The sequence below is a fragment of the Geotrypetes seraphini genome, chromosome 4, assembly GCF_902459505.1.
Source record: "Geotrypetes seraphini chromosome 4, aGeoSer1.1, whole genome shotgun sequence".
Lineage (NCBI taxonomy): Eukaryota > Metazoa > Chordata > Amphibia > Gymnophiona > Dermophiidae > Geotrypetes > Geotrypetes seraphini.
The window spans coordinates 322699178-322724774 of record NC_047087.1 but is presented as its reverse complement, the minus strand read 5'-3'; the positions used below and the strand labels follow the sequence as shown (position 1 = coordinate 322724774).

Genomic DNA, 25597 nt, shown 5'->3' with positions numbered 1-25597 from the left:
TTGGGAAGCTGCACGCTGAGGGAACACCATTTTCTATTGATTTTTTGTTCTTTTTCTTGCAATGAACTTTAAACTACGCTGACAAGGAGCAGGAAGGCTCAGGAATGCAGCTGGCAGAGTAGGAAGGGGCAGAACCACCCTGTCGTGTGAGCTTGGAAGAGGAATCTTCTAGCTGATTTGGCAAGGATCCTGAAGGCTTAGCTGGGTTTTGCTTTGTTTATTATGGTGCTGAGCGTAGAGAATGACACTGGAACAGGGACCCGCGATAAACTGCAGTAAATCTACAGGAATGGGGAAATTGTAGCGTGTTTACCGCAGGTAAGGGAGTAAAACCTTTCACTGCTCTTTGGGTGAACTGCGGGTCCGGTAATCACAGGGTTTTCTGTTTTTTTTCAACCATAGAGGAAGGGTTTGCTGGTGCTGCTGGAACCAGGAGAGGTTTGCTACTTTAGCTGTCATTGGACCATGGGAGTGGGGGAGTTAGTCACTGTCTCTGTATCCATGGGGGACATTTCTGGGACTACTGGACTTGCGGGGGGTGGGGGTGATTCTGCTGCTGGTGCTGCCGTTGGACCTGTTCTGGGCCAGGTGTTGGCTGCTAGCTGGCTGGCTCCAGATCTGGAGATGAAGTCAAGGGAAGGGTGAGAAAGGCGCTGGAATGCAGAGGAACTGGGGCTGGAGATGGAGAGAAGAGACAATGAGGGTACTGAACCTGCAGGGGGTTGATTGGAGATGGAGGGAATGATGAGGGGTGCCGGACCCATGAAAGGGGGTGGGGGACTGGAGCCGGAAGGAAGGAGAGAGATGCTGGGCCTGCAGGTAGAGGGAGGAAGAAGAGTAGAGAAAGAGAAATGCTGAACCAAGCGGATGAAAAATAAAGGGAGTGAAATGCTGAACACAACAGAGGGATAGAAAAAAAGAGAGAAGAGCAGAGACACAATCGTGTAAGAGAGTAAGAAAGGGGAGAAGCTGGACATAGGGAGGTATACGAAAAGAGAGCAGATCATAGATGTTGGAAAGGGGGTCACACGGGTGCCATGGTACTCCATAAATCAGCTATCACAATGCTGCCCCTGCCACTGATGAACACAGAAAACCAAAGAAATATTTATTTATTTTTAAAATTTCTATACCATCGAGGTCGTATAGGTGGTTTACAGTATATCCACATACATAAAGCAGGCAGACCCTGGATGGAAGGGGTACGGTGATAAAGGAGGCTGACACTGAATGGAAGGAGGGATAGAGGAGGCAGACCCTGGATGGAAGGGAGGATAAAGGAGGCAGACGCTGCATGGAAGGGGGGGGGGATAAAGGAGGCAGATGCAGGGTAGATGGGAGAGAAAGAGAGGGGGGAAAATGCTGGATGGAACGGGGAGAGAGGAGAGGGTAAAGATACTGGATGGAAGGGGAAGAGATAGGAGACGCAGACGCCAGATGGCAGTGGGAGAGATAGAATCAATTAATGGATGGGGGAAGAAAGAGGAAAGAGTTATTGAGAGACTAGGAAATAAGAGGTAGTGAAATAGGAAAGCCATGGTGAAAGAAAGAGATGGCAAGCTGTAGGAAGACACAGTAAAAAGTAAAAAAAAAAAAAAAAAAAAAAGGGAAATTGTAAGCTTTCATGCCAGCACGGTCTCCCAAGGTGGACTGGTTTTAGTGAAGATGGCAGACTAATGATGTACCACCCATCTGGGCAGCAGCAGATGGATACTGTTGGAGGTGGAAGATCACATTTGATGCAATCTACTTCTATATTCTGCCAAGAAAACTTGATGATGATGATGAGATATAAAGAATCGGCATGTAGTGCTAGAAGAGGTTCCCTTGGTCAGACGTGCTTACCATGATACTAGGGAAGTATCGGGATGACACTGAAGGACCTTGTTGGACTAGCACAAAACCAACTTCTTTCTGGATCTGTAATTCATCGCTAGGACTCAAATCCAAGTCAATGGCACCTAACACAAAAACAAATAATAAGAAAGACTGCTTCTTGGGGCAACTGGTCTAGGAATCGACAAGAGGGGGAGCTCTGTTAGATTTGGACCTTAGTGACATGCAAGCCATAGTACAGGAGATAACTGTAATGGGTCCACCGGGAAACAATGATCATAACGTGATCAAATTTGAGCTGCTATCTGGAGTGACGTTGCTAAAGAAATCTACTGTAGCAGTATTTAATTTTTGAAAGGATGACTATGATAAAATGAGGAAAATAGTTAAAAAGAAGCTAAAAGGATTGGTGGCAAAGGTCAGGACTGTAAACTAGGTGTGGATGTTATTTAAAAATACCATTGTGGAAGCCTAGACCAGATATATTCCACATATTAACAAGGGTGAAATGAAGAGAAAACAAGAGCTGGTGTGCTTAAAAGGTGAAGTGAAAGAGGCTATTAGAGCCAAAAAAAATCCTTTAAAGAATGGAAAAAGGATCCAAATGAAGAAAATAAGCACTGGCAAGTTATATGCAAAGCATTCCGAGAAACTGGAAAACCATTTAATTACTATATCTTGAATTCTGAACTTTTCCAGTCTACCCAATAATCGGTCATGGTTAACCAAGCCAAATCCAGCTGCATTATCATAGTTGGAATTTCCTTGTCCAGATTAGTTTTCAAAGAAGTGATCCATAGCAATAAAACTGTTTCTCCACTATGTTTAGATCGAAACTCAGATTGTCTGGGGGTCTAATATGCAATCTTGAAATACAGTCATAGTATGAAAACAGACAGTCAAGCACATACAATAATTTCTTCCCAGGAACAATTACTTCGTACCTGCCTCCATCGTTTTGAATAGAAAAGGGATATGTGACACCGGTCTCATTTGAACAAGCATTAAGGTCAACATCAGAGCCCTTTACAAAGAGAGTAAGAACAATCTGTCCTAAACCCACTGGCATCACTCCATCTAAGAAGGACATGGAGGAAGCCACCGCTTACCCTTGCTCGGTAGTATGGAACGCTGCTACTCTATGGGTTTTTGCGAGGTACTAGTGACCTGGATTGGCCACCGTGAAGTTACTGGGCTTGATGGACCATTGGTCTTACCCAGTAAGGCTATTCTTATGTTCTTAATTAATCAACTGAATAAGGGTGGGTAAGAATTTTGGGATCTAGTTGGCAATTCCCTTTTGCAAACTTCCTAAACAATTTACTTACTAGAGCTGTATCTACCTCTGAGAATGTGGTTCATATACTGTATGATCTACTGGTCTTCCTTAAGCTTGACCTACAACACAATCTATTACCATAGATTCCTCTTCAATTTTGGCTCACCAATTATTCTCTTTATCCAATTCGCTTGTGATGTTAGATATTTGGTGCCAGAAACAATTTGACAAAATCTGCTGAGAAATCTCTATCTTTGATGTACTAAATTCAGAGGAGCTCAAATGGATAACCATTTTAAAAACTTATTTTGTAGAATCAGACCTCTACATCAACTCAGCTCAGGTGATTACTATTCTCTAAAAACCTTCTGTGGTACAGTGACCAGTTAAGAGCTGCTGAATGCCAGCTTGGGAGCAGACCATTGGCATTTCCTAGAAAGAAACTCTCCAACCCACTTTAACCTCCTTTCAATACTAATCCCATTAATTTTACAGTTTTAAACTCTGGTATAAAGCGTACTTATGAATGTAGGATCTCTGTATCTCAACCTGATTTATAGCTGGAGACTGAATAATCGTATATACAGCCAGTTTTGGCTTCCTGCTAATGATTTGTTTGTAGGATGGCTGTAAAAGGGACAAAGACAGAGCAGTAGGACTGCTACCCCAAGGGAACCGTGGGAGAGGAGGAGAAGTCACTTACCATCTGCAGAACTTAGTGTTAGGGAAGGTCTTGAAGTAACTACAAATGAAATGAAAAAGAACAGAGCAGTATAAGGAGGAACCTTCTTATCAACACTAGACATCATGTGTTTTATACTTTTATACAGCTACTAGTGGAAGGGCTGATCGTACTGGAGCCTCCCTAGCAGTAAGGACCCTCGGAAGTCTTCTGACCTGGGAAGGAAAGAGAAGAAGGGACTCCAGGAAAACCATTGAGTGGGTCAATAACCCTAAAAAGGCAGATTCTTCCTAAATTAAATCAATCTCAAATCCTTCACTTACCCGAGAGTTGAGAAGCTGTTAGGAGAAAAAGAAAACCAAGCGTTAGCTCTGAGTGATACAACCCAAGAAAGGAACAGACTCCAGACATCTCACCACACACATTTTCCTTGTCAAATGGAAATTAGAACTTTGTAATCAATTTAATCTAATTGATAATGTCATAACTGATCTCAATCCAGTTTGTTTTAAAATCTACTACTTAGTAACTTCAACGCATGTTCATTAGACCTAGAATTGTTGAAAAGAGGTTTCAAGTGGTTCACATCATCTCTTTCCACTCAGTATTTTAGAGGCTTCCATCATATCTTTCTTGAACCGTCTCTTCTCTATCCAATTTTCTATACTCTTCTCCCAGGGGAGCTCAGAAGGGTTTACATTAATTTATTCAGGTACTCAAGCATTTTCCCTGTTTCTCCTGGTGGGCTCATAATCTATCGAATGTACCTGGGGTAATAGGGGGATTAAGTGACTAGCCCAGGGTCACAAGGAGCAGCGTGGCTTTGAACCCACAACCTCAGGGGGCTGATACGCCACACTCTCCGCCACAATGTTCAGCCTTTCCTCATAGGGAAGTCGTCCCATCCCTTATTTCATTTTTGCCGTCCTTTTCTGTAGCTTCTCTAGTATGTGTGATTTCTTGGATTCACTTTGCAAAATAGTAGGTTTGCGACTACATGAATTAGATATTCTTCTGTTGGAGGATTTCTGCACTGATTTGTTAGTTTATGGTATGTGCTATCAATTATACCTTACGGTTTATTCTTGTTTTATGTACTATTCGTTTGCTGAATTTATGTGACCAGATCACACCAAGGACATGGGTTGGGAGTGGAAGAGAGCTGAGGAAGGCATGTGCCGAAATTCCTTTAATGGTAGAACTTTTATTTATATACTATAGAAATGCTACACTGACATATATTTGCATTAACTAAGCTCTTCCGAAATAAGAGACAGAGAAAGGTACCTGAGCAGATGACGCCGGCATCTTCATAATGGCCACAGTTATGACGGTTCCAGCCCTGGTTGTTGCACTGTGTCAGGTAACTTTCATTTCCTGTACAACTCATTTCATCCAGAACAATATTTCCTGTGCCTTGGCCAAAACGGGCATTGCCGGGAGCAGAAGAAGCGACTCCACAGCCCAGCTGTCGGCACACCACATCGCCATCAGTCATATCCCAACTGTCATCGCAAACTGTTCCCCAGGTTCCATTGTAGTAAACTTCAACACGTCCTGAGCATCTGTCTGAGCCGTTCACCAATTGTATTGCATGCATAAATCCTGAAAGTAAAGAAGAGAACGGAGTATTTTGAGGACTGTACACACAGGGAGAAGCTGGATTACACCCCTGAGTTGTCCCATCCTGAGAAAAGCTTTCCTTTTCCAGTCCCCTTTAAGAACAAGGCGGGGAGGGGGGCCAGAATAGGGCTTGGTGTAAGATCCCCTAGTGCTAGCAGAAGCAGCCCTAGAGTGTGAAGGGAAAGGGGGTTGCTAGAGAGCTGGAGGGAGAATCCTGAACCCTTGGGTGACCCTGCAATATATAATGGCCCCCTCCTCGGAAGGGGAGGAGACCTTCACCTGATGAACCTCTAGAGACAAAGCAGGCAGACACACCAGGAAAGGAAGCAATGGATTATGAGCAGAGATCCAGATCAGGAGTGAATGGATTGGGAAGCTGCACGCTGAGGGAACACCATTTTCTATTGATTTTTTGTTCTTTTTCTTGCAATGAACTTTAAACTACGCTGACAAGGAGCAGGAAGGCTCAGGAATGCAGCTGGCAGAGTAGGAAGGGGCAGAACCACCCTGTCGTGTTAGCTTGGAAGAGGAATCTTCTAGCTGATTTGGCAAGGATCCTGAAGGCTTAGCTGGGTTTTGCTTTGTTTATTATGGTGCTGAGCGTAGAGAATAACACTGGAACAGGGACCCGCGATAAACTGCAGTAAATCTACAGGAATGGGGAAATTGTAGCGTGTTTACCGCAGGTAAGGGAGTAAAACCTTTCACTGCTCTTTGGGTGAACTGCGGGTCCGGTAATCACAGGGTTTTCTGTTTTTTTTTCAACCATAGAGGAAGGGTTTGCTGGTGCTGCTGGAACCAGGAGAGGTTTGCTACTTTATCTGTCATTGGACCATGGGAGATGAAGTCAAGGGAAGGGTGAGAAAGGCGCTGGAATGCAGAGGAACTGGGGCTGGAGATGGAGAGAAGAGACAATGAGGGTACTGAACCTGCAGGGGGTTGATTGGAGATGGAGGGAATGATGAGGGGTGCCGGACCCATGAAAGGGGGTGGGGGACTGGAGCCGGAAGGAAGGAGAGAGATGCTGGGCCTGCAGGTAGAGGGAGGAAGAAGAGTAGAGAAAGAGAAATGCTGAACCAAGCGGATGAAAAATAAAGGGAGTGAAATGCTGAACACAACAGAGGGATAGAAAAAAGAGAGAAGAGCAGAGACACAATCGTGTAAGAGAGTAAGAAAGGGGAGAAGCTGGACATAGGGAGGTATACGAAAAGAGAGCAGATCATAGATGTTGGAAAGGGGATCACACGGGTGCCATGGTACTCCATAAATCTGCTATCACAATGCTGCCCCTGCCACTGATGAACACAGAAAACCAAAGAAATATTTATTTATTTTAAAAATTTCTATACCGTCGAGGTCGTATAGGTGGTTTACAGTATATCCACATACATAAAGCAGGCAGACCCTGGATGGAAGGGGTACGGTGATAAAGGAGGCTGACACTGAATGGAAGGAGGGATAGAGGAGGCAGACCCTGGATGGAAGGGAGGATAAAGGAGTCAGACGCTGCATGGAAGGGGGGGGATAAAGGAGGCAGATGCAGGGTAGATGGGAGAGAAAGAGAGGAGGGAAAATGCTGGATGGAACGGGGAGAGAGGAGAGGGTAAAGATACTGGATGGAAGGGGAAGAGATAGGAGACGCAGGACGCCAGATGGCAGTGGGAGAGATAGAATCAATTAATGGATGGGGGAAGAAAGAGGAAAGAGTTATTGAGAGACTAGGAAATAAGAGGTAGTGAAATAGGAAAGTCATGGTGAAAGAAAGAACAAGCTCCGATCCCATATAGGGAGGAGCGAGGCCAAATCGGCCGAAGCCTGAGCGAATAGATAGGGGGGGGGGGGGGGAAGGGAGGAGGATAGGAAAGCGCCAATCAGCGAGGGATGGGAGGGGGGAGGGTTAGGAGAAGAAGGGGAAGCGGAAGGGAGGTCGCCCCTTTTCCCGACGGCGGTCCAGGGAGATCGACGTGACTTCCCTCCCGCTCACCCTACTGAAACATTTGTTTTCTTCTCACCTTGCTCCCGCGGAGCCAGAGGTCGGCAGGGCTTCCTCAGGGCGCCTCCGGCTGCAGTGTCCGTGGGCCAAGTGTGGGTTGGGATGTTGGGCCGCTGCACACGTGGCCGGGAGCATTTCCCCATCCATCGGCAGCGGAGGGGAGGTGGGGATGCGGCTTTCTGTGTCTGGTACCTGTCGGGGCGGCCCTTGGCCTGGCTGCCAGCGTGCACTCTCCGGTGCACGCGCGGCGTGCTTCGCCTCGGATGCGCCTGCCTCTCTTGCTGCTGTCGGCCAGGGACAGCCCGGGGGGAGGCGCGCACCGTGGGTCCTCGGCGTGACCAGGAGGTGGGGTCGGGCCAGAGCGGCGGCCGGTCGCGGTCACGGCGTGGCCGGGATGTGGGGTCGGGCCAGGCACGGGCGTTGAGCGCTATGGGAGGCGGGTGGCCGGGTTTGAGCGTTGAGCGCTCGGGGAGGCGGGTGGCCGGGTTTGAGCCACACTGCAAGCGGCCACTTAGATGGTAGAGCCGACTGCAGTGGGGGAGGGGGGGCTGAGTGGCGCCCACGTGGCCGGAGTTCGTCCTCAGCTCCCCGATTGCTATGCGGGCCGCGTGCGCCGTGCTCGAGTCCCGATTTCCAATGAGGGGAGGGGGGGACGGCCCGCCTCCCACGGCTGTTCTTTCCGCCGCCCTGTTCGCGGCGTGCCTTCGCCCCAAAAGAATCTTGGCTTGCCTGACTTGTAGCAATTTGCTCATCTGAACACTCAAGACCTGATTTATCAAGGGAATTCTAGCATTCTGCGTCTGTACAGGAAACCTTTAAAAAGTTGAACTCAGAGTGTTTTAAAAGAAAAAGTAATTTGTTAGCTTGCCGTAATGATTTGCAATCTGTGCATTCTTTAACGAGCTAAAAGAGTCTTTTCTTCTTTAGCTGAGTCTTAGGTCGGGATACAGAAGCATAGAGACATGATGGCAAATGGGGGCCAGGTGGCCCGTCTGGTCTGCCCATCCGCAGTGGCCATTATCTCTTGCTCTCTCCGAGCGACCGCTAGGGGGAGGGAGCCAATCCTGTTAAGGGCCGCTGCCCTCTCGAAGAGGTTGCCGCCAAGGTAGGCCCTGGTCCTCCCTATGGATCCAGCAGAGAGCTTCTGCGGCTCTGCAGAGGCCCGACAGAGTGAGAGTTGACCACCCACGTGGCCCCTCTCTGCTTGAGCCTGCCTGAGGAGTTCTCAATGGGTATTACAAAATAATAATAATAATATATAACTAAATAAATAAATTTCCTTTTCTCAATGGGTATTACAAAATAATAATAATAATATATAACTAAATAAATAAATTTCCTTATTTTAGCTATTTGCCAATTATATGCTATTTGATTATATGCTATGCTATGCTATTACGCAATTATATCCACAGCTTTTGATTAAATGCTATACTATTATATGCTATTAAATGCCTTTTGATTAAATGCTATGCTATTATATGCTACGAAATGCTATGCTATTACACAATTAGATACTATGCACGGCTAGGACATGCTATTTGATTAAATGCTATACTATTATGCAATTATATGCTATCCACAGTTATTATATTCTATTTAATTACATGCTATGCTATTACGCAATGATATGCTATCCACGGCTATTATATGCCATTTGATTGGGAGGGGGGAGGATTAAATGCTATACTATTACGCATTTATATCCTATCTACGGCTATTATATGCTATTTCATTAAATGCTATTAGACAATTATATTATATCCTAGGTCAGGCTATTTATGCTATTTCAGACTAGTATATGCCTTTAAAGGCCCTGCTAATAAGGCTATTATGCTATTTAAAGGCTCTTATATGCTATTTAAAGGCTATTTATATACTATTTAAGGCTCTTGTTGGTTATTCAACTGTTCTTATAGGCTATTCAAAAGCTCTTATATGCTATTTGAAGGCTCTTGTATGCTATTTGAAGGCTCTTGTATGCTATTTGAAGGCTCTTATATGCTATTTGAAGGCTCTTATATGCTATTTAAGGATATTATATGCTATTTAAAGGCTCTTGTATGCTATTTGAAGGCTCTTATATGCTATTTAAGGATATTATATGCTATTTAAAGGCTCTTGTATGCTATTTAAAGGCTCTGGTATGCTATTTAAAGGCAAGGCTCTTGTATGCTATTTAAAGGCTCTGGTATGCTATTTAAAGGCAAGGCTCTTGTATGCTATTTAAAGGCTCTCGTATGCTATTTAAAGGCTCTTATATGCTATTTAAAGGATCTTATATGCTATTAGATCCCATCATGTGATCCCAGAAGGAGTGCTTTACTAATACTAGGGCCTGTCTCGGGTTCCAATACACGTAGAACGTTACTGACAGTATTTATTCTTTTAGTACTTATTATAGCCATGCCAGCTCAACGTAAGCCATGATCAACAACTGCTGTGCTGCAAAGCCCACGGCTAGGAGTCAAAGACAGACGAGGACCACATGCGCTACAACATCAGCGGTGGCTTCTACGGCCACAACAGCAGCACCGGCTCCTACGGCCGCACAGCCTCAGCACGGGGTGCGGTCGACGTCCGTCCCAGCCAGTTAGCAGGCGTAAGAGTTGGGCGCCAGGAGCAGCTCCTCATCTTAAGCACGCCAGGGTTACACAGTCCACCACTCAAGACTTTCATCCTCCCTGAATCCTACAATCAAGGGGACCATATCCAGGTTGTATCAATCCCTCTGCAATAAGACTCTTAGTCTCCAGGGTATCATTTTCTTCCTCCATTCATCTATGAATTCCTACTTTGCCAGAGGGGACTACGATGTATACCTTGAGCCCCCAAATTTGGCTTCCTCGAGTTTTCCCCATATACGGGGTGCTACAGGCAAGGGTGGTCTGGCCCTCAGGCAAGGGTGGTCCGGGCCCTTATACGGGGTGATGCTACTGACAACAGATATTTACGTACCTCCTCTATTAACTGTTTGCTTGCATCACTCAACTCTCTTCATCAGCTACACGGCCTTGCTACTTACCACCTCGTTAATTACCTTATTACCGGAGACACATTCGCAGCCATCAGGAACATAAAAACATAAGGAGTCCTCTACTCAGCAAGGAGCATCAACATCTGGTTTATTGATCTTGTAATCTGGGTCTACATTCGGGTTATGGATGATGTAGGGTGCCTAGAATTGGCCTTTAACAGTAAAATTAATTAGGTTACATAACCGCACGAGCGGCACCACCTTACATTTGTTGCGGGGTTTGCATCGTTTACCTTATAGTTTAGCAGAAGGACCTTCATAATTAAGTGACATTACCTCAACTGTGTTTTTACCCTAGATTGGTAGCAAAAGTTACAATTCGAAAATCATGGATATACATTTGGTTTATGGCTGTTACTATTCGGTTTGCATCAGAGGTAGGGATGAATGTTGCCTCGCATTTCGGTTCACAGTACCTCAAGGACCTTCATACTTATGTTTTACATTACGGGATTTCACGTTCGGCTTACTGCACCTCAAGAGAGGCTGAATGATCTTCATAATTACATTACCTCAATAGCGGTCCAACGCTTGAAATTATGTTTTGACTGGTCCCACATTCCGGGATTAGGGGGTTGACGGGATACTTAGGGTCAGGGAGTTAGTTACTGGGTATACGTACCTTGGGTATTGCTTTAACTTTGGTTCCGTGGGCGCTAGAGACCACGAACAGTACACTTTGTCAAGAAAATGCGAACTGATAGTTTATCCTTAGCCAGCAGGCTTCCCCTCACTACCTTTTTGATAGATAACTCGCATGTAGACAAATGGTTTCCTCAGCCAGCCAGCAGGCTTCCCCACATTACCTTATTGTGGTCTGATATTATACCCCTGTGAGTATGAAAATGGAGACAAATTGTTATCCTCAGCCATTGATAGATAACTTGCATAAAACTCAACAAGTAAAATGTAGACAAATGGTTATCCTCAGCCAGCCAGCAGGCTTCCCCACACTACCTTATTGTGGTCGCATATTATACCCAGGTGAGTATGAAAAGGTGCGAGTTCTTACACAGCCGTGGAGATAACTCTCAAAAAAAAAAAAAAATTAACATCGGGCTAGATATATTCACCAGTTCTATCCAGATTGGCATATGTTACCGGGTGCGGGGCCGCAGCCATGACACTTGGGGGGAACCCGCGATAAGTGAGGTTTCGCTATCACGGGTAGTGGCAGGTAAGCACAGCATATGGGTAGAAGGCTGACATCTTTACAGTGGTTAAGACATGGGGCACGTCGCCTTGCTTGGACGGCAGGGGGCCAGGCCATGATCTTCACAACAACGTACAGCTGATGAGGGGACACCTCCTTGAACGGGAAGGGTCCGGTGAGATGGGGAAGCTTGTACGGCGCCCCACATTGTGCGGGATAGAGAACCAGATGCTGTGCGCCTGACCATCAGTTCCTTATATGTTGCCTGGTGATGTACATCGTGTGTTATGCCATTTTCTGAAGTGCGGTTACAGTGTACAGTTCATCACCGTTCATGCTTGATTATGATGTTCAGTTGATAACAGTTTGATGTAATTGTGCTATTATGGCTGCGGCCAAATAAATTCCACTTGAGTTGACAAGCGCCTGAGTGTCATCATTGTGCAACGCTAGACCATGAAGGGTATGAGCAACAGTGCTGAGTGCACGATTTGAGAGATGGCAAGCTGTAGGAAGACACAGTAAAAAGTAAAAAAAAAAAAAAGGGAAATTGTAAGCTTTCATGCCAGCACGGTCTCCCAAGGTGGACTGGTTTTAGTGAAGATGGCAGACTAATGATGTACCACCCATCTGGGCAGCAGCAGATGGATACTGTTGGAGGTGGAAGATCACATTTGATGCAATCTACTTCTATATTCTGCCAAGAAAACTTGATGATGATGATGAGATATAAAGAATCGGCATGTAGTGCTAGAAGAGGTTCCCTTGGTCAGACGTGCTTACCATGATACTAGGGAAGTATCGGGATGACACTGAAGGACCTTGTTGGACTAGCACAAAACCAACTTCTTTCTGGATCTGTAATTCATCGCTAGGACTCAAATCCAAGTCAATGGCACCTAACACAAAAACAAATAATAAGAAAGACTGCTTCTTGGGGCAACTGGTCTAGGAATCGACAAGAGGGGGAGCTCTGTTAGATTTGGGCCTTAGTGACATGCAAGCCATAGTACAGGAGATAACTGTAATGGGTCCACCAGGAAACAATGATCATAACGTGATCAAATTTGAGCTGCTATCTGGAGTGACGTTGCTAAAGAAATCTACTGTAGCAGTATTTAATTTTTGAAAGGATGACTATGATAAAATGAGGAAAATAGTTAAAAAGAAGCTAAAAGGATTGGTGGCAAAGGTCAGGACTGTAAACTAGGTGTGGATGTTATTTAAAAATACCATTGTGGAAGCCTAGACCAGATATATTCCACATATTAACAAGGGTGAAATGAAGAGAAAACAAGAGCTGGTGTGCTTAAAAGGTGAAGTGAAAGAGGCTATTAGAGCCAAAAAAAATCCTTTAAAGAATGGAAAAAGGATCCAAATGAAGAAAATAAGCACTGGCAAGTTATATGCAAAGCATTCCGAGAAATTGGAAAACCATTTAATTACTATATCTTGAATTCTGAACTTTTCCAGTCTACCCAATAATCGGTCATGGTTAACCAAGCCAAATCCAGCTGCATTACCATAGTTGGAATTTCCTTGTCCAGATTAGTTTTCAAAGAAGTGATCCATAGCAATAAAACTGTTTCTCCACTATGTTTAGATCGAAACTCAGATTGTCTGGGGGTCTAATATGCAATCTTGAAATACAGTCATAGTATGAAAACAGACAGTCAAGCACATACAATAATTTCTTCCCAGGAACAATTACCTGCCTCCATCGTTTTGAATAGAAAAGGGATATGTGACACCGGTCTCATTTGAACAAGCATTAAGGTCAACATCAGAGCCCTTTACAAAGAGAGTAAGAACAATCTGTCCTAAACCCACTGGCATCACTCCATCTAAGAAGGACATGGAGGAAGCCACCGCTTACCCTTGCTCGGTAGTATGGAACGCTGCTACTCTATGGGTTTTTGCTAGGTACTAGTGACCTGGATTGGCCACCGTGAAGTTACTGGGCTTGATGGACCATTGGTCTTACCCAGTAAGGCTATTCTTATGTTCTTAATTAATCAACTGAATAAGGGTGGGTAAGAATTTTGGGATCTAGTTGGCAATTCCCTTTTGCAAACTTCCTAAACAATTTACTTACTAGAGCTGTATCTACCTCTGAGAATGTGGTTCATATACTGTATGATCTACTGGTCTTCCTTAAGCTTGACCTACAACACAATCTATTACCATAGATTCCTCTTCAATTTTGGCTCACCAATTATTCTCTTTATCCAATTCGCTTGTGATGTTAGATATTTGGTGCCAGAAACAATTTGACAAAATCTGCTGAGAAATCTCTATCTTTGATGTACTAAATTCAGAGGAGCTCAAATGGATAACCATTTTAAAAACTTATTTTGTAGAATCAGACCTCTACATCAACTCAGCTCAGGTGATTACTATTCTCTAAAAACCTTCTGTGGTACAGTGACCAGTTAAGAGCTGCTGAATGCCAGCTTGGGAGCAGACCATTGGCATTTCCTAGAAAGAAACTCTCCAACCCACTTTAACCTCCTTTCAATACTAATCCCAATAATTTTACAGTTTTAAACTCAGGTATAAAGCGTACTTATGAATGTAGGATCTCTGTATCTCAACCTGATTTATAGCTGGAGACTGAATAATCGTATATACAGCCAGTTTTGGCTTCCTGCTAATGATTTGTTTGTAGGATGGCTGTAAAAGGGACAAAGACAGAGCAGTAGGACTGCTACCCCAAGGGAACCGTGGGAGAGGAGGAGAAGTCACTTACCATCTGCAGAACTTAGTGTTAGGGAAGGTCTTGAAGTAACTACAAATGAAATGAAAAAGAACAGAGCAGTATAAGGAGGAACCTTCTTATCAACACTAGACATCATGTGTTTTATACTTTTATACAGCTACTAGTGGAAGGGCTGATCGTACTGGAGCCTCCCTAGCAGTAAGGACCCTCGGAAGTCTTCTGACCTGGGAAGGAAAGAGAAGAAGGGACTCCAGGAAAACCATTGAGTGGGTCAATAACCCTTAAAAGGCAGATTGTTCCTAAATTAAATCAATCTCAAATCCTTCACTTACCCGAGAGTTGAGAAGCTGTAAGGAGAAAAAGAAAACCAAGCGTTAGCTCTGAGTGATACAACCCAAGAAAGGAACAGACTCCAGACATCTCACCACACACATTTTCCTTGTCAAATGGAAATTAGAACTTTGTAATCAATTTAATTACATGTTGAATTATGAAATATTTTCTCCAGTTTGTTGTAAATCTACTTAGTAGTTTTATCATATGCCCTCTAGTCCTAGTATTTTGGGAAAGAGTAAAGAAGTGATTCACATTAGAGAATGACATGGTGGCAGTTACCCACGGGTAACCCGCCAAAACGGGGGAGGGGGAGGTGCTCATTGCGGGCATGGGGACAAGGCTATCCACCACCCCGTGGAGCAGTGAATGGCCTTGTCCCCACAGTTAAGGGAGGCAAGGCGTGCGGTCACCAATCTTGCACAGCCCCCTCCCTCCTTCCCTCCCTACCTATAGCCAAATTTATCTCCCTCCCTCCCCCTTACCTTTGCGGCGATTTAGTAAAGAAACTTACTGAAGCCTGCCTGCCTGCTGTCGCATGTGTGTGGGCAGAAGCTTCTCCTCTGACGCAACTTCCAGTTGCGTCAGAGGAGAAGCTTTCACCCACACACACACAACTGCAGGCACAGGCAGGTAGTCTCCGCTGGCTTCAGTAAGTTTGTTTAATAACGCGCTGCGAAGGTAATGGGGAGGGAGGGAGATTCTCAGGCCACTGAAGGGCAGTGAGGTGGCGAGAGGGAAGGGTGGATGCTGCAGGGACAGAGACGGGGCAGTGAAGGGGACTGCGGGGACAGGGACAGGGTGTTGAACGGGACAGTGTTCCCGTGATAGGGCAGTGACAGGGACAGATTTTTTCCCGTGTCATTCTCTAATTCACATCTACCCTTTCTACTTGTGACAGGATGGAGTACCTGTTAATGGCCAGTGGAGGGAGCCCGAGCAGTGGAGTTCAAGGAGTCTGAGAGAAGAGCTGATTTGCATAAGAGTTGTGAGTGCTTTGACACGCAGTTCCTGATTGGTGAGGTCCGACTTTAGTACAGGAAGAGGCCTCTCCAGCTGCCCTCTCCTGCCCAGTCATTCGCAGTGAGAAAATATCACGAATGACCGAGACTGTGAATCGCAGACTGCGAATTCGCAGGGGAGCATTGTATATTCATAGTATTACTTAACACTACACTACTTAGAGTTACTTACAGTATGATCTCGTGACCACTATCTCAGGTTCAGAAAGCTTTTAAAAGCATTTCTGTACCAAGACAAGGAGCCAGCACTAAAGTAACTGAAATGGTAATTGTAAAGGCCCATTTCTAAAGTGTCTAATACAGCTCCTGGGACACAACAATGAGCTACTTGAACTTGGAACTATGACCTAATTGTATTAAAAACTGTTCTGATCTCTCTATTGAATGACCGTGTCAATCCGGCCATTGTAACTTCCTGGGGTGACTGACCCAACCTCTTGTAATGTAATCTGACCTTGAACTGAATAGGTGAAGGCGGAATATAAAACCTGGTTAACAGTAACATAACATGAGTGTGAATGATGGGCAAACGGGGTTCTTATCTGCAATCATTTACCATGTTACTGACATTAACAAAGGGATCTTTTAACCAAACTGCAGTAATCCTGCATTAAAAAGGTGTCCCACAGTAAATTTACCATTTTCTTAACGCATACTGCACACTAAAAAAATATTTTCTATTTTCTTTAAAGGGGGGCATGGGGGGGTGTAAAGTGGACATTCCACTACTTTCTGGTCCCACATTGCAGATCAAATTCTCAAGCAAAGTTTTGGGCATCATTATTGACTCTACACTTTCCTTTAATGATCATCTCAACTCTCTGGTAAAAAATGTTTTTTTAGTCTTCACATGTTGAGGAAAGTGAGATCCTGCTTCCGCCAACAACATTTTGCTGTCCTTGTACAATCAATCATTCTTTCCAGATTGGACTATTGTAATTCCATCTAAGTCTAACCAAGAAAAATCTTCAAAGACTTCAGCGGATCCAGAATACTGCGGCTAGGTTGATCTTCGCAAGAAGCAAATTCGACCATGTTTCCCCACTTCTGTCAAAACTTCACTGGCTTCCGGTGATTTCTAGGATTCACTTTCAATGTACCTGCCTAACATTCAAGATCCTACATGGCATTCTTCCTCCCCTAATTCCACTATCCTGGAATTCTTCAAGACCTGACACTACCAGATCCGCCCACAAACTCAAACTATCTTTCCCCTCGTTAAAAGGCATCATGTACGCAGGTAAATTAGGGAAATCCCTTTTCTTCAAATTCACTGAGCTTTGGAATAATCTCCCTGCCCCGCTGCAGAACCTAGGCTCATAGTAGATGACGGCAGATAAAGACCCGAATGGTCCATCCAGTCTGCCCAACCTGATTCAATTTAAATTTTTTTTTTTTTTTTTTTTCTTCTTAGCTATTTCTTAGCTATTTCTGGGCGAGAATCCAATTATTCCGAAAGCATCTGAAAACCTGGCTTTTCTCCAAAACGTAAAGCTATCTATTTAAAAAGTAAAGTTAGCTATCCTCTTCATAACCTCTAATTTCTTATTATGTCCTTCCCTCGTTTATTGAATTGCCTGTAAACTGTGCCGAGCTCTATCTTTATGGAGATGATGCGGTATACAAACTTAAGGTTTAGTTTAAAGAGAAAGAAAGAAAAAGAAAGAAAGAAGGGCTCATTCCAATTATTCCGAAAGCATCTGAAAATCTGATTTTTCTCCAAAACGTAAAGCTATCTATTGAAAATGTAAAGCTAGCTATCCTCTTCCTAACCTCTAATTTCTTATTATGTCCTTCCCTCATTTATTGAATTTATCTTTATGGAGATGATGCGGTATACAAACTTAAGGTTTAGTTTAGTTTAGATTGCTAATTAGTTGGTGTGTGAAGCATCGGGGGTAGTGAAGCGGCTCTTCCTGCCTTCAAACAGGTGGTTTCATGGGAAGTTTTTATCATGGCCAAATGAACTTGTGCAAAATGGAGCCACATAAGACTCGATGGACTCAGTGTCTTAGTGTGAATTTTTTTGTTTTTTTTAAATGGAGGAAATAACCTCAGTTTTCGTTTTTTGGGGCCAATGAGTGATGTTATTTCCTTGGGTAGGGTTTGCTTATAGATCTTGGCAGCCCCCCGTTTTGATGAGGTCTTTTTCCTCCATTTAAATCAACAAAAAAAATGACTTCAGTTATTGAAAAATTCACACTAAGACACGGAGTCCATTGAGTCTTATGCGGATCCACTTTGTATCTGTATAGTAATGTATTTTTGTGGATCCTGTCCTTTTCTCGATTGATGTATAAAATGAACACATGGTCGTTAATTCAGAAAATGGGACAATGCGCCGTTTTACAGTTGCAGCACAAATGGCCTAAGAACGAGGGAAAGACCCATGTAAGGGGCACATTAAGGCTACGTTTGCTGTGGCTTTAGCAAAAGGACCCCCATGTTAGGGTTATCATACATCCAGGAAAACCTGGACTTAGCCTCTTTTTAAGAGGACTGTCTGGGTGTCCAGATGGGTTTTTTGGGTTGGGTTGGGGTTTTTTTTTTTTGGGGGAGGGGGTTATTCAGGAGTCTGTCCTAGTTTAGCTGACTCTCTTGACTCCCCCACCTACTTCCTCCCCAGCCGCTGCATTAAATCTTCAAGCAGCAGCAACTATGTCAGCCTGCTGCCATCAGCCTGCCCTGGAAGCTGCTTCTCTGCAGCAACTTCCTGTTCCCACATACGCAGGACCTGAAGAGAGGAGATAGGTGGGAGAGGCCGGAGAGCTACAACCGACTCCAGAGTCGGGGGCAGAGAGAGGTCAGAACCTTAGGAGGCTCTGAACTTGGTTCAGTCAGCAGTGGGCTGCTTTCTCTCCCTTACCCTATCCCGCAAGGAGCCTTGGAATAAGGTCTCTGGAAGACAGGCAGGCCTGGAGTTGCCTGTCTAGATGATTTAAAGATGAGAGCTGAAACAAAAAGCAAAAATCAAAGCTTTGGTTTGTGATATCGCACAGTATATAAGTACCTTCTAATCAGGTGACCTGTGTTTTTCTCTCAACAAAAGCACTATTACTTTTTGAAAACCCCACCCCACCTCAGTAACAGGAAGTCCATTGATCATAATGAATATCAAACACTTCCTATAACAAAAGAATCTTTTCTAGTGCAATAGGTGTGTCATTCTGGACAAGTGGGTTATAGCCCAGTGCTTGCGAGCCATGCAGAAGGAATCCACTCTGCTTTCTGAATTCCTCCTATTTTACTAGAGGGTTCTGCTGCCTCCTTCAGTTTTTTCCTTCTGCCTTTATTTTCTTTTCAATTTTTTTGGTCTTTTCATGGCCTCTTTGCTTCATTTTGGTGCTAAGAGCTTCCCTAGTCAAGGGTACAGCTTTGCCTATGTGGAAGAGAAGTACACTGAGGTCTGTAGCTGACAGGTCAATCCCTTGTGATACCTGTTGGCCAACCTGCAGATGCTTTTTGGAGCTCGGGGTCTGTTCCCCATGTAGCATGGCTTGCCTGTTGCCTGGCAGGGGCTTAAGCACAGGCTATTGGGCATCCATAAAGGGCTCAGTAGGGTCTTACAGGAAGTTGGTTGTGTTTTGCCTTCCCCCTTTTCATGTCTGTGGATCCGCTGGGGTTTGAGGCTCAATCAGACACTGGTCAGACTAGCAGCCCAAAGATTCAGCGCTGGAAGGATGCTCTGTTTTTGACGCAGTGATTTCTTCTCCCAGATCCAGCTACCTTTGGAGCTGAGGCAAGCTGCAGCACATTGCCAGCACAGGTCACAGTGAGTAAGGATGTTACAGCCTATGAGGTAATATCGAGGGGGAGGGGGGTCTGTACATTTTATTTTCAAATGTTTCTGCATGTTCTCCTTCCTCTAAATTTCTAAAATCGCTGGGTTTGTTCATTTTATTTTAGTGTTCTGGAGCCCTTTTTTATGCCACAATTCTGCCACTGTGGTCATCTTGGATTTCCTGATTTTTTTCAAAGTTTGCCAGAACCTTCAAATCAACTTGTTTTGCCTCAAAACTGGCAAGATATGAGTCCTCAGGCTCTTTTACCCCTAATTCATGCTAGGTTTGCATTATATGGGTGCCCAAAGAGTGCCCTTGCGCCAAGTGCCATGAAGGGGAGGTGGGAGCAGTTGGCTTAGCCTCCCCTCTAGGGTCAAGGAGCAAGTGGGAAACCCATTGATTGGGGCTAAATTCCTTCAAAAACCCTGGAATGGCAGTCGTCATACGCAGGGGTGCAAAAGCCATGGAGCCTAACAGATGCAAGCTGGAGTCATCTAGAGGAGATGGTGTAGGTTGGAGACAGGTCTGTAGTTGCTGGGCTTGTTAGGTTTGAATATGGTTTTTTTTAAGATCGGTCTGATGACTGGGCACTAGACCTGTTTGTAGAGCAGTATTGATGAGAGGAAGAATGGCGTCTATGAAGGTTTCTTTCACAGCCACTAGGAGGCGTGGCGGACAAGGGTCTAGGTTGGAGCCAAAAAGGCAGTGTCTAGTATCTTGGTAATATTATCGTGGAAGACAGTTTTGAAGTGAATTAGGTTCCCAGTTGTAGTTTTAATTATCTTGTCAGGGTTGGGGGAATGTTGTCTGTAGCACAGTGGAGTTGAGGTGAGACTCTATTTTGTCTACTTTGTCAGCAAAGTAGTCTGAGAGTGTTTCACTGTTGAGCTCGATGTTAAGACATTGGTTGTCTCCTTGCGAGTCTCTTTTTTGTTAGTTTAAAAATGTTTTGATCTATTGGGGGTCTTTAATAGTTGTTAGGAGTAGTATATCTTTTTAGCCTCTAGAGTGGCTTTTTTATATTCTTTATGCATTTCCTTCCATTTGGACCAGTCACTCTTAAGCCTGGATTTGTGGCATTTCCTTACTTCTCTTTTCTTAGTTCTTAAGTCATCGGTAAACCAGGGGAAGGAGAATATACAGGGATAGTATTTGATCTCTTTGACTGCTGCTAGCCCTACATATAGGGGGTTTTTTTTTTCTCAGTGTGCCAGTCCATGGCATCATTGTCAACAGATTTGGAATTGGGTTTTAATATTCCCACTAGGTTGGAAAGGCATGTAAAGAGATCTTCTAAGTTGATAGAACATAAGAGTTGCCGCTGCTGGGTCAGACCAGTGGTCCATCATGCCCAGCAGTCCACTCACGCGGCGGCCCTTTTGGTCAAAGACCACCGCCCTAACTGAGGTAGCCCTATCAGTGTACGTCCTTGTTCAGTAGGAAGTTGTCTAACTTAGACTTGAATCACTGGAGGGTGTTTTCCCCTATGACAGCCTCCGGGAGAGCGTTCCAGTTTTCACCACTCTCTGGGTGAAGAAGAACTTCCTTACGTTTGTACGGAATCTATCCCCTTTCAACTTTAAAGAGTGCCCTCTCGTTCTCTCTACCTTGGAGAGGGTGAACAACCTATCCCTATCTATTAAGTTTATTTCCCTCAGTACCTTGAATGTTTCGATCATGTCCCCTCTCAATCTCCTCTGTTCGAGGGAGAAGAGGCCCAGTTTCTCTAATCTTTCGCTGTACGGCAGCTCCTCTAACCCCTTAACCATCTTAGTCACTCTTCTCTGGACCCTCTTGAGTAGTACCATGTCTTTCTTCATGTACGGTGACCAGTGCTGTATGCAGTACTCCAGGTGAGGATGCGCCATGGCCCGGTACAGCGGCATGATAACCTTCTCTGATCTGTTTGTGATCCCCTTCTTTATCATTCCTAGCATTCTGTTCGCCCTTTTCACCGCCGCCACACATTGTGTAGACGGCTTCATCGACTTGTCTATCAGAACTCCCAAGTCCCTTTCCTGGGAGGTCTCTCCAAGTACCGCCCCGGACATCCTGTACTCGTGCTTGAGATTTTTGATACCGACATGCATCACTTTACACTTATCCACGTTGAACCTCATCTGCCATGTTGATGCCCATTTCTAGAGCCTGATTATGTCATGTTGTAGATCTTCGCAACCCCCCCTGCGTCTTCACTACTCTGAATAACTTCGTGTCGTCTGCAAATTTAATCACCTCGCTCGTCGTACCTATGTCTAGATCATTTATAAAGATGTTGAAGAGTACAGGTCCAAGCACCGAGCCCTAAGGCACCCCACTGGTGACGCTCATCCAGTCCGAGTATTGCCCATTTACTCCCACTCTGTTTCCTATGCTCCAGCCAGCTTTTAATCCACGTGAGTATTTCTCCTTTGATTCCATGGCTCGCAATTTTCCGAAGTAGTCGTTCATGCAGATCCTTGTTGAACACCTACTGAAAGTACAGATATACAATGTCGACCGGGTCGCCCTTGTCTATCTGCTTGTTTACTCCCTCGAAGAAGTGCAGCAAGTTTGTCAAACAATATCTGCCTTTGCTGAAACCATGCTGGCTAGTCCTCATCAGACTGTGTCCGTTGAGGTGATCAATGATGCATTCTTTTATCAGCGCCTCTATCATCTTTCCCAGTACCAAGGTCAGACTCACCGGTCTGTAGTTTCCCGGGTCTCCCCTCAAACCTTTTTTGAAGATCGGTGTAACATTCGCCATCCTCCAGTCCTCCGGAATCTTTCCTGTTTTAATTGACAGATTGGCTATTAGTTGAAGCAGTTCAGCTATGGTCCCTTTCAGCTCCTTGATGACCCTCGGATGGATGCCATCTGGTCCTGGGGATTTATCGTTCTTAAGCCTATCAATCTGCCTTTATACCTCTTCTAGAGTCGTTGTTGTATATCTTCTTATGTTGGGTTTGCTTCCTGTTTGATGGTTGACTCGTTGTGTAGGTGTGGTTGGAAGTGATCAAATGGTGATCAGACAAGGGTACTGGTTTGGTGGTGCAGCCAGGAGTCCCTGTGGTGATCAGAGTATCTTTTAGAATAAATATTAGGTCTAGGAAGTGGCCCGCAGAGTGAGTCAGTGAGGGACCACTTACTAGAAGCCTAGGTCCGATAGTGAAGTGATGAAGTGTGCTGGAGATATGGTCTCCTTTGGGTAGCTTGCGAAGTTAAAGTCTCCAAGTATGATGGCTCGGTTGTATGTGATGATCAGTTTGCTAAGGATGGATAGCATGTAAGAACATAAACATAAGAATTGCCGCTGCTAGGGCTGACTGAAGCTGTTGCTGACATCTCCCTTCAGTCAGGCACCCCTGTAGCCACCACCCGGCATCTGCCATCGGGAGGAGAGGTCCTCGCTCCCATGAATAAAACCTGCTGTGAGCCGCGGAGAAAAGAGGGCTGACTGAAGCTGTTGCTGACATCTCCCTTCAGTCAGGCACCCCTGCAGTCACCACCCGGCATCTGCCATCGGGAGGAGAGGTCCTCGCTCCCACGAATAAAACTTGCTGCGAGCCGCGGAACGCGGCCCACGGACGTGAGTCCGAAGGGGCGTGGCCAAAGGGGCAGGACACGCCCCTTTTGAGCCCCTTCGGAGCCCAGGAGGAGCAGGGAGCAGATTTGTGAATTTATGGGCAAACGAAAGGCTAAGATTATTTCTACAATAAATTCTGGTCCAATGGATCGTCATTTATGCCATATTCCTGTAACAGCGTTGGAAGGTAAGCCTGATTTACAGATCCAATCTGTTTCTCTCTCATCTGGGGAACCCACGCCTCCACCTCAACCTGTTCAATTTTCCTTAGAGAAAGATGACTCTGACTCCATAGTAGATTCGGATTCATCTCCTCTATACTCATTTGAATTTTAACTGGACGCCAAAAGCATAATAAAGGGGAAACAATTGTTATCTGTATCCCCTGTTTCAATGCCTACTGGTCCTGTTAACAGGCCTGAGTTGGGCAATAAAGTGGTTACTCTTCAAGATGTCTGGACAGTTGTAAATAGAATTGAGAACTCATTACAAGGCACAGTAGTAAAATTATGTCAATTTTCCTCTGAGATAACAAGTAAAGTGACTGAGCATGATACTCAATTGGCTTTAATTGAGAAAAAAATTGATAAAGTGGAAGCATCTGTTTCTGTAATGCAATCTTGTGCAGTTTCTAATGTTAAGGATAATACTTTATTACACCTACAGATGGAAAAAATGGAAAACGCTATGAGATCCAGGAACCTCAGATTTCTGAATTTTCCTATATCTCATTACCTTTCTCACTTGGAGTTATTAAAAATGTATTTAAAGGATATAATTTCCTATACTAAGAATCTTTCATACCAGATAATCTTTATTATATTCCTAGTGGAGTAAAAATGGTTTCAGAAGAGGGGGTAAGGATCAATTAGTGTCTCCTGACAGTTTAAACATTTCTCAATTCTTGGAATCATCGAAGGATTTTATAGCCAAAAGAGCAACACTGTTGGTCACTTTCAAAACTGACATAGAAAAACAGAACATTCTTAAATTATATTTTATAAATAAGAGTGCCTTGTTTTGTGGTCAACAGATAAACATCTTTCCAGATGTCTGCAAACAAACACAATATAGGAGGAAACAATTTCTACAACTCAAAACTCGTGTCTTGGGTGTAGGAGCTTCCTTTTTCCTTAAATTTCCATGCAAATGTTTGGTGACTTATCAAAATGTTAGATATGCTTTTGTAGATCTAGCTCATTTAGAGAATTTTCTTCAAGACAAAAACAAAGTAAACATTTTACCTGAAACTATTGCAGAGATTGAGGTTGAGTGAAATATAGAAGTTTTTTCTCTTGCCTGATCTGAAGATTACTGAATAATTTCCTGTTAATTTTTACTTATGATTTGATGATGCCAATAGAATAAGCAGCCCTCATATAATGTGGACTTGAATTAGATTTTCTTTTATTTTGATGTATTTTCCTTGATTATTTGTTTTCATGGAATTGTTATAAGTTGTAACAAATGAATAAATTTATAAATAAAAAAAAAAAAAGAATTGCCGCTGCTGGGTCAGACCAGTGTTCCATCATGCCCAGCAGTCCGCTCCAGCGGCGGCCCCTAGGTCAAAGATCAGTGCACCAACCGAGACCAGCCCTACCTGCATACACTCCAGTTCAGCAGGAACTCGTCTAACTTTGTCTTGAATCCATGGAGGGTGTTTTCCCCTATGACAGCCTCCGGAAGAGCGTTCCAGTTTTCCACCACTCTCTGGAAAAAGAACTGGTGGAAAAAGAACTTCCTTACATTTGTACGGAATCTATCCCCTTTTAACTATAGAGAGTGACCTCTCGTTCTCCCTACCTTGAAGAGAGTGAACAACCTGTCTTTATCTATCAAGTCTATTCCCTTCAACATTTCAGTCATCTCCCCTCTCAGTCTCCTCTTTTCAAGGGAGAAGAGGCCAAGTTTCTCTAATCTCTCGCTGTACGACAACTCCTCCAGCCCTTTAGCCATTTTAGTCGCTCTTTGAGTAGTACCGTGTCCTTCTTCAAGTACGGTGACAAGTGCTGGACGCAGTATTCTAGGTGGAGTCGCACCATGGCCCGGTACAATGGCATTTTAACCTTCTTTGATCTGTTCATGATCCCCTTCTTAATCATTCCAAGCATTCTGTTCACCCTTGTCGCCACCACCACACATTGTATGGATGGCTTCATCGACTTGTCAACCAGTACTCCCAAGTCTCTTTCCTGGGGGTTCTCTCCGAGTACTGCACCAGACATCCTGTATTTGTGTACAAGATTTTGTTACCAACATGCATCACCTTACACTTGTCCACGTTAAACTTCATTTGCCATGTTGCGGCCCATTTCTCGAGCGTGTTTATGTCCTGTTGCAACTTCATTACTCTGAATAATTTTGGATCGTCTGCAAATTTAATCACCTCACTCGTCATTCCAATTTCCAGGTCATTTATAATTATGTTGAAGACAAGAGGGCCAAGCACTGAACCCTGAGGCACTCCACTGGTGATGCTTTTCCAGTCCGAGTATTGTCCATTTACCCCCACTCTCTGTTTTCTATCCGCCAACCAGTTTTTGATCATTTGCTGAAGCCGTGCTGGC

At 44.3% G+C, this 25597-nt stretch overlaps 1 protein-coding gene across 1 annotated transcript in view; it reads right to left on the bottom strand.

Annotated features, from left to right (window-relative positions):
- Positions 1–25597, bottom strand: part of DMBT1 (deleted in malignant brain tumors 1) — a 572499-nt gene that overhangs the window by 412216 nt on the left and 134686 nt on the right. The window contains exons 10-12 of the mRNA XM_033942984.1: positions 14655–14669; positions 14353–14391; positions 5085–5402 (exon numbers count right to left, since the gene is read on the bottom strand). Coding sequence (XP_033798875.1) covers positions 5085–5402; positions 14353–14391; positions 14655–14669 — 372 coding nt within the window. The remainder of the gene's footprint in view (positions 1–5084; positions 5403–14352; positions 14392–14654; positions 14670–25597) is intronic.